Source organism: Elaeis guineensis, chromosome 8, assembly GCF_000442705.2.
Source record: "Elaeis guineensis isolate ETL-2024a chromosome 8, EG11, whole genome shotgun sequence".
Classification (NCBI taxonomy): domain Eukaryota; kingdom Viridiplantae; phylum Streptophyta; class Magnoliopsida; order Arecales; family Arecaceae; genus Elaeis; species Elaeis guineensis.
Genome location: NC_026000.2, coordinates 119,666,001 through 119,676,719, shown reverse-complemented (window position 1 = coordinate 119,676,719; position 10,719 = coordinate 119,666,001). Strand labels below are relative to the sequence as shown.

General features: G+C 38.9%; 1 protein-coding gene across 1 annotated transcript; it reads left to right on the top strand.

The window, feature by feature from the left end:
- Window positions 1–6,102: 6,102 nt before the first annotated feature.
- LOC105049752 (uncharacterized) lies at window positions 6,103–9,877 on the top strand. The gene is made up of 2 exons (XM_019852321.3): window positions 6,103–6,241; window positions 7,114–9,877. Exon 2 carries the CDS (start codon window positions 7,163–7,165, stop codon window positions 9,350–9,352), a length of 2,190 nt encoding a protein of 729 aa, XP_019707880.3. The 5' UTR covers window positions 6,103–6,241; window positions 7,114–7,162; the 3' UTR covers window positions 9,353–9,877.
- Window positions 9,878–10,719: the final 842 nt, after the last annotated feature.

Genomic DNA, 10,719 nt, shown 5'->3' with positions numbered 1-10,719 from the left:
AGGAGAAAAAATTTTTGCAGAACACCCTCAATGAATTGCACACTTAATTGCAGCTGGAGAGAGGTTGGTGAGCTGATTCAATGCTTCTTTTTCCCTCTTTTAAGGATTTTTGAACTTTTCATAGATGTGAGCTTTGAATACTTATAAAATTTATGATTTTCTACCTCAAGAGAGCATTTATAATCACCATTTATACTTGAGAATATCTTAATATCGGTTTAGAACCGTTAGAGAGTGTTTAATGCATATTAAATGCATCAAAAATGGACTGAAAATTAATCGTTACCATGCTCGCCAGAATGGGACGTCCCATGGGGCACCCCACTGGCAATGGGACGTCCCATGGGATGCCCCAATTGGCCAAACAGAAAGGTGAGCTTTTTGTTTTGGTCTCAGGATCTCAAAGGTCATTCCACGTGGGTCGTCCCACTACATGGGTCATCCCACTACGTGCCACAAGTCAAAACAGTGCATGCTGGCTACCCAATGGAAGGGGATGACCCAGATGGATCACTCTATTTTGTGCCAACTCAGTTTTTCATGCATTTAAGATCCGAAACTCATCAGAACACTTCCAAATACTCTCAAATGGATTCAAATCAATTCGACACTCTCAAAAGGTTTTGAAAACTTTTCCAACTTATAGAAATTTTAATTTTGACACACTTGATGAAGCTTTTCAAATCTAATCTTTTGGACTATCTGAAATATCACAAAAATATTCTCTAAAAATAAGAAACTCATTAGTAGTCTCCTCAAATGGTTTGCGATCATCAAAATCAATTCTTGAAGCAACAAGCATGGACTTTGAACTATAAATAATAGAAATCTTTTATAATATTTTGAAATCTATAAAATATATATGAAGGTAGTTCAAAACTATCCTATGATATCATGTGTCACTATCCTTTTCAAGCTATCACATCAACGTTGCTAGATGTACAGTATCAAGATGCATGTTGGATACTTATCCACATCATCTATCAACTGTCGCATGTCTATTGGTATTCCATGCCAGTATTCTGTTAATCTGACCAGTCTATTCTTTCATGTCACATACCCATATCAGCAATCTATCATAATGCATATCATCTTTCTTGCTAAGTTGTCCGATCAGTATTTTTCATTCCAATGCTAGCATGCATGAGAAGTGTCCTACCCAAGTCATCCTTCTACATCTGTTAGCCCATCCACAACATATTTCATATATGGTGTGCTGTTCTTTGATGCTTGTTTTAGCCGATTACCTGCATTATGAATAAAAGATTGCATATAGATTGGAAGGGGTTGGGACAGAGGTGCCCCATACCACATTATTAAGGAAGAGAAGTGCCGTAAGTTAAATTTAAAGTGAGTGATCAATTTTTTATTTAATTGAGTTAGCTTTAAATGGAGAGAAGAGGTTTTAGTCTAAATAGGACATCTAATGGGCCAATTTTAAATGGAGGGAGAGCTTTGTGTGAAATAGGATATTCGATATCCTGTTGAGGTAAGTGAACTTTAAATGGAGAGAGAGCTTTTAATTTGAAATAGGATATCCAGTGAATGAATATATGTTTCACTCTTAGAATGCTAGGGATGAAAAAGGGTGGAACGAAGGAGATTGATTAGCCAACTTTGCTGTATGGAGAACTTTTATGCGATCACTGATCATGTTCAGATCATTTTAGACATTTTGTCTCATCGGATCATTCTCCAAATCAATCATTTGTGAGATAAAATAGGGTACACTCAGCTATATATAAAGAGACAATTGAGTTATGAAAAAATAGTGGGGTTTTGAGAGTTCATTGAAGGAGAATAGGTTTAGATATTTGTTTTATTTCTTGATTCTCTTTTTAATTTATTTACATTCTTATCAGTTTATCAGAAGGTTGTTGTCCAAGATGTTGTAGCCTTCCAATCCCTTAGGACATTATATGAGATAGGATCACTATAGTAGTAGTTATAGTATTTGAATTGCTCATCAGTCATTTAGGAGGGTTGCTGCTGGGATTTGGCAGCCTTCCATATCCCATAAAAAAATATCATTTGAGGGAGGGTTAGAGAAAAAAAAAAGATGAAACAAAAGTCCACATCAGTAGCATAAGATCAGTATGGAGGGTTACTAAAAAAATCCTATGGACTAGCATTAACCTTGGCTTTATTTTCTCTACCTCCCCCTACCCCTATATGCCTCTGCACTCCCTCTTCCTTTATATAGTATCTTCTTTATGCCTACATGCCTCTCCCTCTTTTTATCCTCTGCCCTCCTTTCTCCGCATCATGCCAGATGTGGCCCATATGGGGGCAATTTTATTAGCACAACAAGAGATAGGGGTAGCCCTTCTCTTTTTCTGCTCTTCTTCCTTCTCTCTCCTTCTTACTCTCTCCGTCTCTCTCTCCTTCCTCTGGTCATCCAAACATCACCTCCACTAAACCCCCCTACTCTCCCTTTCTCTTCTCCATAGGGCCAATGGATGGAGGGGAGGAGGCGATGGTGGGTGGAGGTGGCAACAGGAGGAGGACATATTTGATTATAAAAATAAAGAAGAGAGAGAGAGAAAAAAGTGGAGATAGGTTGGGATGGCTGAGAGGAGGCAGCGGTAGGTGGAGGGTGAATCTACATGACAAAGAAAAAGAAAAAAAAGAGATGGAGGGGGTAGAGTGATAGGGATAAAGGACTCTCGCTTAGCTTTCCTCTTTTATCTTCTCTTCTCAGTACGATGGTATGATTGATCGAATGCCTCTCTCTATTTTTCTTTTCTTTTTCTTACTTACTAAAAAAAAAAGATCGAGGAGATATATAGTTTCAATATTCAAGATCTTGAATGAATCCCATTTCCTTCCTTCCCTCACCCTCCATCGATCAACAACTTCCCGAGGCTGGAAACTAGGTGTTGATGGGGTGGAAAAGGGAGTTAGGATAGCGATGGGGCTATTTAAGATTTTGCTTTCGAGGGCAAAAAGGGGGAAGAAGGGGGCAATTTTATTTTTTTAGAGTCTATGGCTTCTTGCTATCTCACATGATTCCTATGTGAGTAGAACATGTGTTTGTTGAAAGAAGGGCAACCAAAAAAGAAAAGCAAGGCTAATCTTTTATTTATTTTTCTTGCATCCTTCTTCTGTATAATTAAAAAAAAATATATAAAAAAAGATGTGCTTCCATATAGCTACTAGTGACTTGGTTCTCTCTCTCTAAACCCCTGCTTCCTTAAAGCCAAATAGAAAAAAATGCAATGCTAACCTCATTCTTTTCTTAATGCAGAAAGAGTTTATTATTAATAATAATTGATATGCCCTTTTTAGAGTTTATAAATTGTATGTGATTTTTGTTTACAATTTTTTGGACTAGTCAAGATGCATGAGGTATACACATGTTCTATTTTGCATGCTCTTTAGTTTGCATATTAAAAATAAAAATAAATTATAGGAACATCTCTTCGATTTTAATTCAAATTTACTTATGCCTCTTCAATTTTAAAAAGTATCAAACTAGTCATTCAAGTTTTCGAGATGTTCAAAATAGTCTTGCTATCCACTTACCAATAAATATATGTTATCTTTCTATTTCAATTAATGAGAATATCCTTTTCTCATATAGGTGGGATCACCTGCAAGGAAAGAGTGAAGGTAGAGAGAGCTATGGTGGAGGAAGAGGATAGGATTATGGAGGTCGGTGTAGAGAAAGAGGGCAGCGTCGAAGCCCTAATAGGTGGGATTAGAAAAGAAGAGAAGGAAGAGAATGAGTAAGGAGGAAGGGGAGGGGGGAGGAGGGGTCATTGGTGAGAAAGAGATGGAGATGGAGGGAGAGAGCTCATGGATGGACTTAGAGGAGGAGAATGATGAGGAAAAGAAGTGCATGAGGAGGAAAGAGAGGAGAGAGAAAGAGGGATCATCGGCAAGAAAGAGATGGAGATGGAGGGAGCCGTCATGGAGGAGAGGTCATGGGCGGGCTTGGAGGAAGAGAAGAAGTGAATGAAGAGAAAGGACAAGAGGAGGAAGGAGGGGTCACTAGAAGATGAATGGGTGGAAGTGTAGAAGAGGGCTTGTGGGTGGGCTTGGAGGAGGAGGATGAGGAGGGAAAAGAGAGGCTGCCGACGAGAAAGAGGTGGAGGTGAAGGGAGCCACTATGGAGGGAGACCTCATTGGTGGGCTTGGAAGGGGAGGAAGAGGAGGAGAAGCGAGAGAAGAGGAAGAGAAAGAAGAAGAGGAGGAGGGAGAAGGAGAGGTTGCAGATGAGGTGGGCAGAGGTAAAGGGAGACAGCATAAAGGGGGAGGGCTCATGGACGGATTTAGAGGAGGAGGAGGAGAAATAGATGATCAAGAAAGGGGAAGTGAGAGAAAAGGGGGTCATCGATGAGAAATGGAAAGAAATATAGATAGCCATTGTAAAGGGAGAAGGCTCATGAGTGAGCTTAAAAGAGGATTATGAGAAGAAGAGGGAGGTAAAGAGGAAGAAGAGGGGGAAGGAGGAGGGAAGAAGAGGGACATCGAAGTTGGAGGAGAAGAAAGGGAGTAATTAGAGAGGAAGGAGGGAGGAGATAGGAATAAAAATAGTTTGATCATTTTATAAAATAATAGTATCATGTTATAGTCATATGATATCATTCTATTAATAAAGAAAAATAGTAGAATGATTTTAGATCATCTCAAAAATTTAAAAGGGCCAATTTGATATTTTTTTTAGTCAATGAGATATAAGTAAAATTGACCTAAAGTTAATGAGATGTTCTTATAATTTATCCTAAAAATAATTAATATTTTATAAATCTTTCTATGGTAGATAAATGATACTTGTCTTTGTAATCTTATTTATGCTTAAGTTGCAATAGAAAAGAAGAAGCAAAAGAAATTCTTCCAAGAGATGCTATTAATATTTTCATATCTGCTAATTTTTTCTATTATTATCACAACATTTTAGTTAATTTTTTATTATTTAATTAAATTTCATTGTATAGAAGTATAGTATGGATTATTTATTAGTTTTAAATATTATACACACATACATATGTGTGTGTGTGAGATTTGGACTTTGCTATGGTGCTCTTTTAATATTTTTTTATTATGAAGGGCATTTAAGACGTTACATTATTATCTTTTTTTTATATTTTATTATTTTTTTAATCCTTCTCTATCTTCTTTTTCATTTCTTCTCGCCACCGTCCGCCAGCTCTAGCCTGCCTCCCTGCCTTCTGTCCACCGCCTGCCTCTCCGACGGTCTTCCCCCCACCTCCCGACGCTCGTGCCCCTCTTAAGTCCTCATGCTGCTCCCTCTCCCACAACCGCGCCGCCTCCCCCCTTCTTCTCCATTGCAGACGACCCTCCCTCCCGCGACCACGCCGCCTCCCTCCCTTCCCTTTCTTCTTCTCCACCATAGGTCGTGCCCCTCCGATCTTCTTCTCCGCTGCAAACCCCCTCCCCTTTTTCTCCACTGCAGACCCCCCTTTCTTTTTCTCTGCCGCAGAGCCCCCCATCTTCTTCTCCGCTGCAAGCTGCCGCACCCCCCCTCGCTTTTCTTCTTCTCTATCGCAGACACCCCCTTGTCTTCTTTTCCACTGCAGGCTGCCCCTTGCCCTTTATCTTTTTCTCCGCCGCAGGCCACCCCCTTGTCTTCTTCTCCGTTGCAGGCTGCCCCTCTCCCCTCCTGCGACCATGCCACCTCTCTCCCTTTCTTCTTCTCCACTACTGGCCGTCGTCCTTCATGCTTGTAACCTCTCTCCCAATCCATCCTACGAAGGCCGGAGATAACCCAAGAGGGGTGGTGAGAAGGCTTTTAGAAAAAAAACTATCATTTAATTTAATTTTAATTTTTAAAATATTTACTACACCGCTCCAACTATGCACATGTGGTACTCCAATTGATTGCTGATGAAGAAATTTAAACTATCTATTTTTAATCTGATGATTAGAAATAAATTAATTATAAAAATATTAAATTATCCTTTAGACAATCATAGCAAAAATCATATGATTTTGGCATGGAGCTTAAGCAAAAATTTTTAGCCTTAAAAATGTAAAGTTGATACATGCCAAAACTTCAATTTACTGGCTACTAAATGCTTTTCTTTTCTCTTCTCCTCTTAATCTCATTTTTCTGGAAAAAAAATAAAAATAAAAATAAAAGCCTTTAAACCCACTCTTGCAGTTGCATTTGGCCTCGCTTCGCTTGATTCCATTTCAATCCTCGCCACGTTTTCTCCTCATTCTCTCACCATCATTAGGGTTTTCCGAAAAATCACGAGTTCTTGTCTCATTAATTGTAAGCTTCCTGTGATCCCTTTTTTTTCTATGATCCTCTGAGGGTTAGGGTCTATCGCTTTTTCTCGTTTCTTCATGGATTTGGAGAGAGATTTTCGACGTTTTTTATTTTTTCCCATACAAATATTGGTTCAGATATATCCCGCATTACGTTCTCTGTTTCTAAATTGCAAGGAAAGGGAAGTAAATGCGAAAAAGGAATTCTTGAAACGATTTAGTGCATTTGTTTCTTTATTTAGCTCAAAATTTCTGTTGTTTCTCAGCCTTGTTTGGACCTACATTTAATTTCCAGTGGCTGATGTGTTCAATATATAGGTTTTTAGACCCCCTATTAGAACTTTATGTTTCGAAATTGTAAGAAAATGGGAAAGAAATGCAAACAAAGAGGAGTTCTGGAACCGTTCTAGTGCATTTGTTGCTTTACTTTAGCTCAAAATTTCATTTGATATGTAGCCTCTTTTAAACCTGCATTTTGTTTCCAGTAGCTGATTGTGTACCCAACCCTCAAATAGAACTTTAATGCCCTTTTTCTGTATAAACATTTTATTTTGCCTCTTCAAATATGCATTTTTAGATGTTTATTTGCTAATTATAATTGTGTTGTCTCAAAAATATGTTTAATCATATTACAATCATAAGAGCATTTAGTGTGTTTAATCGTTTATTTTAGCTCAAATATATATATATATATTTTTCCATACCTTTCTATGCTTATTATATTCTGAATAATTTTGTTTCCAGTAGCAGATAAATTCAGTACCACCTATAAGGTCTTTTTGGTCTGCATGTTTTTCCCTTATTTTTCTTCCTTCAACCACTTTGACATGCATTTTTTTAAATATGTACTTGCTGATAATTGCTGGGTTTCTGCAGAAACTTATCTCTATACTCCAATTTTTGTAATATTTTTCGAGAAAGCAAGATGGCAGATGGTAAGGCGGAGGCTTTTCATGCAAAAGAAGCTATCTCAAAGAAAATCTGGAGCCGAGATTATACTGGTGCGAGGACACTTCTAGAGGATCAGAGGATTTCCTCCTTGCTTGAGCATGCTTCAGAAATGCTTATTGTATGTGAAATTCTATGCTCGACGGAGATGGAGCTCCCAAATTGTGGGATTGACTGGTACAGGGTCCTGCGTCTCTCCCCTTTGACCGAGGCTATTGCCATAGAAGCAGAGTATCAGAAACTTGTCTCCCTTTTACAGCCCATCAAGAATGAGTTCCCAGGCACCAGGTTGGCCCTTAGTTTTGTGGAGGATGCATTCTCTGTGCTTTCAGATCCTGTAAAACGGGCGGCCTTTGATTCAAAGAGGAATGGTATAGGGAATAACTTTTACGATATGGATTTTAATGTTCGGTGCAGTGATGGTCTGAAGTCAGGAAATGAAACAGCCATCGATGTTGCAAGATGTTGTTCAGATAAACCTGGTTCTTCTAGGACTAAGAGGACAGCTTATGATGCTCGTGTTGGAATTGGCAGTGTGAGCCCTGTGGCAGAAGATTATGCTGGTGAGAAACAGAAGAAGATCTGTGCTGAGGAGCCCAGTTGCGTTGCTGCTAAGATGAGGTCTGAGGAGGGAAATGATCTTCACTCAAAGTTGGAAGAAGGAAGCCGCTCTTCTTCTCCGCGTCTGGTGGCAAGAAAGAGATATCATTCTGACTTTTATGACTTCGAGAACAACCGGAAGGCTGAGCTTTTCTCCACAGGCCAGGTCTGGGTAGCATATGATCAAGAGAATATGCCTCGTAGGTATGGTCAGATTGATAAGGTCATTCCTGACAAGTCTCAGCTGCATGTCAAATGGTTCAGACCTTGTCCACAGACCTTGCAAGAGAAAAGGTGGTGTGATGCTGGCTTCCCTGTTGCTTGTGGATCATTCACTCTGGAGTTGACCAAAATCACAGTTAGTCAGCCTATGATGTTCTCTCATCTGCTATCAAATGGCATAGAAAAGCAATCAATTGAAGTTCACCCTCGGAAGGGTGAGATTTGGGCTGTATATAGAGATTGGGATATGGAATGGTGCTCGAACCCAGGGAGTAGGCAACAATGTGGCTTTGGAATGGTAGAAATTCTTACTGATTTTTTGAAGGATACAGGTGTCAAGGTTGCTTGCTTGGTGAAGGTTGATGGACACAAAAGTGTTTTTCAAAGATACTCTAAGAGGAAAAATGAGTTATCCTTCCAGATTCCTGTCAACAAGCTGTTCATGTTCTCTCACAATGTCCCTGCATTTAGTTTTGTGGGTGGAGAAATTGATGGAATTGCAAACGGTATGTTGGAGCTAGACCCTTTGGCTGTGCCAGATGATCTGGGCGAAGATTTTTCACGTGGCATGGTTGATTTTGCAGATTTATGCCACAGGTCATCCACATGCAGTGATGAAGCCAGTTTTACTCAACTTTCAAATACTTATATGAATGCTGTAGATTCTGGTGGCTCAAGTGTCAGGATCCAAAACCATAAACCCAAGTTGTCATCTAAGGATTTTGTCCCAGAACAGATATGGGCCATATATGATGGTCCAGATGCCATGCCTCGAATATATGTTAGAATAAATGATGTAATTTCACCAACTGCAATGCGTGTGACATACTTAGAACCTCACCCAGTACGAGATGAAGAAATACAGTGGGTGGAAGAAAGTCTGCCGATGGCCTGTGGAATATTTCGTGCTGGTAGGGCAACAGCTGACCTAGAAATGTCTAGGTTCTCTCACCTTGTTAAGTGTGACAGGAGCACAAAGAAGTCTTTCTATAGAATTTACCCTCGGAAAGGTGAAATTTGGGCTATGTACAAAAATTGGAACAGCAACTGGAAAAATTCTGATCATATTAGGAGTCCATGTCGCGTGGTTGAGATCCTCTCGGACTTCTCAGAGGAGGCCGGCATTAACATATGCGGCTTGGTTGAGGTGAAGGGGTGCTTGACCTTTTTCCAGAGGCAGCTATACGAGGGGTTCCAGTTGACTAGGCAGCTTTCGGGACCGGAATTGCTCAGCTTTTCACATAGAATCCCTGCTTTCACGGTGGTCGGAATCAGAGGCAGAGATATCCCTGAAGGGTCATGGCATCTTGAACCAGATGCACTGCCACCAAAGTTTATCAATTGAGGAGGACATCAAGGAATGACTGTGCCCAGGAGTTGGGTTGATTATAACATTTTATTAACCTAGAGTAAATGGGTTAAATTCTATTCCAAAGTTAAGTGGGGTAAATGGGTTTGGAAGGCAAAATGTTGTGCATCAACTTTTCAAAAATACCTGTTTCGCCCTTCTGAAAAATGGGCTTAATCGAAGTGCTCCAGTGAGTGTAGTTGAAAAAGGGTGGAATAACTGGGTTAAATGACATTTACTCCCTATGCTGCTTCCAAATGTGTCCTATATCTCTGGTATCTTGGTTTCAACTCTCACAGATATTGGAAGTAAAACCAATGGTTTAGTGACCATGATATTTGACCTACCTCTGCTTCATTCAAAAGTAAAATGCTGTTGCATTCTCTTTATCATCCGTAGTATTTTAACTTCATGTGATTAATAGAATGTTCTTTGTATTTGTTGCTTGTTTCATGTGCTTTTCTTGAAAAGCTTGCACAGTGATGATTCTTCAGGCAGTAAAAGGTCTTGCTGTATCTGATTTACCATTTATTACCTTTTAAAAGACCATGTTGGCTGTATTTTGTTAATGTTATGTTTGGTATGATTTTGGACTTTCACTATGCTCTATAATGATCATAACTTCAACTAAACTTCATCCTTGATTGACATGCTGTCTCATCAATACATTTAGTTTGGACTAAGGCTGACATGAATAATACTTTAGATTCAATGCTTCAGTTATTCCTGTTGTGCCACCATCATCTACCAAGATTGATACTGAGTCATCAATTTTAGAGGGGCCTATATGAGATTGGATCTTGTATTGAATTGCTGGTTATAAGTTATTTCGTGATTTCTTTCAAAAATTTTAAAAATATAAAAGGAATGTGAAACTTGGACAAAATGAGTGAATTATAAAGCAGATGTAGAAGAAAATGCCTGCATATAAGAAGTCTAGCTTCTAGCATTATAAGCACATATATATAACAGGTCTAAAAACTCTTGTCCGGTTATTTAAGAAATGTTTGTATTTCTTATCGATGTAGTAACTGTTTCAGGTAGAATGGTTTGGAGAAGAAGAAGAATGGGATTTTAACATGTGGTTGTAAAGAATAAATTTACAAAGCTTTGCCACTTAAACCCCATGAACCCCGAAAACTGGCTTACTATATGTGCTTGAGGCTTATTAATGATAAATAAGTATGTTTAAATTGTCATATAATCAAATGAATTATAGAATATGGACCTCCACATATTAATGTGTGTATATAACATGGTCAAGTTGGATTTCAGTTCAAGGGATAGCAGTATCCATGATATAGATTAGAATCTTATGGTCCTAACTGATATCAATCTAATTATAAGATTTTAAGTATGGGTTT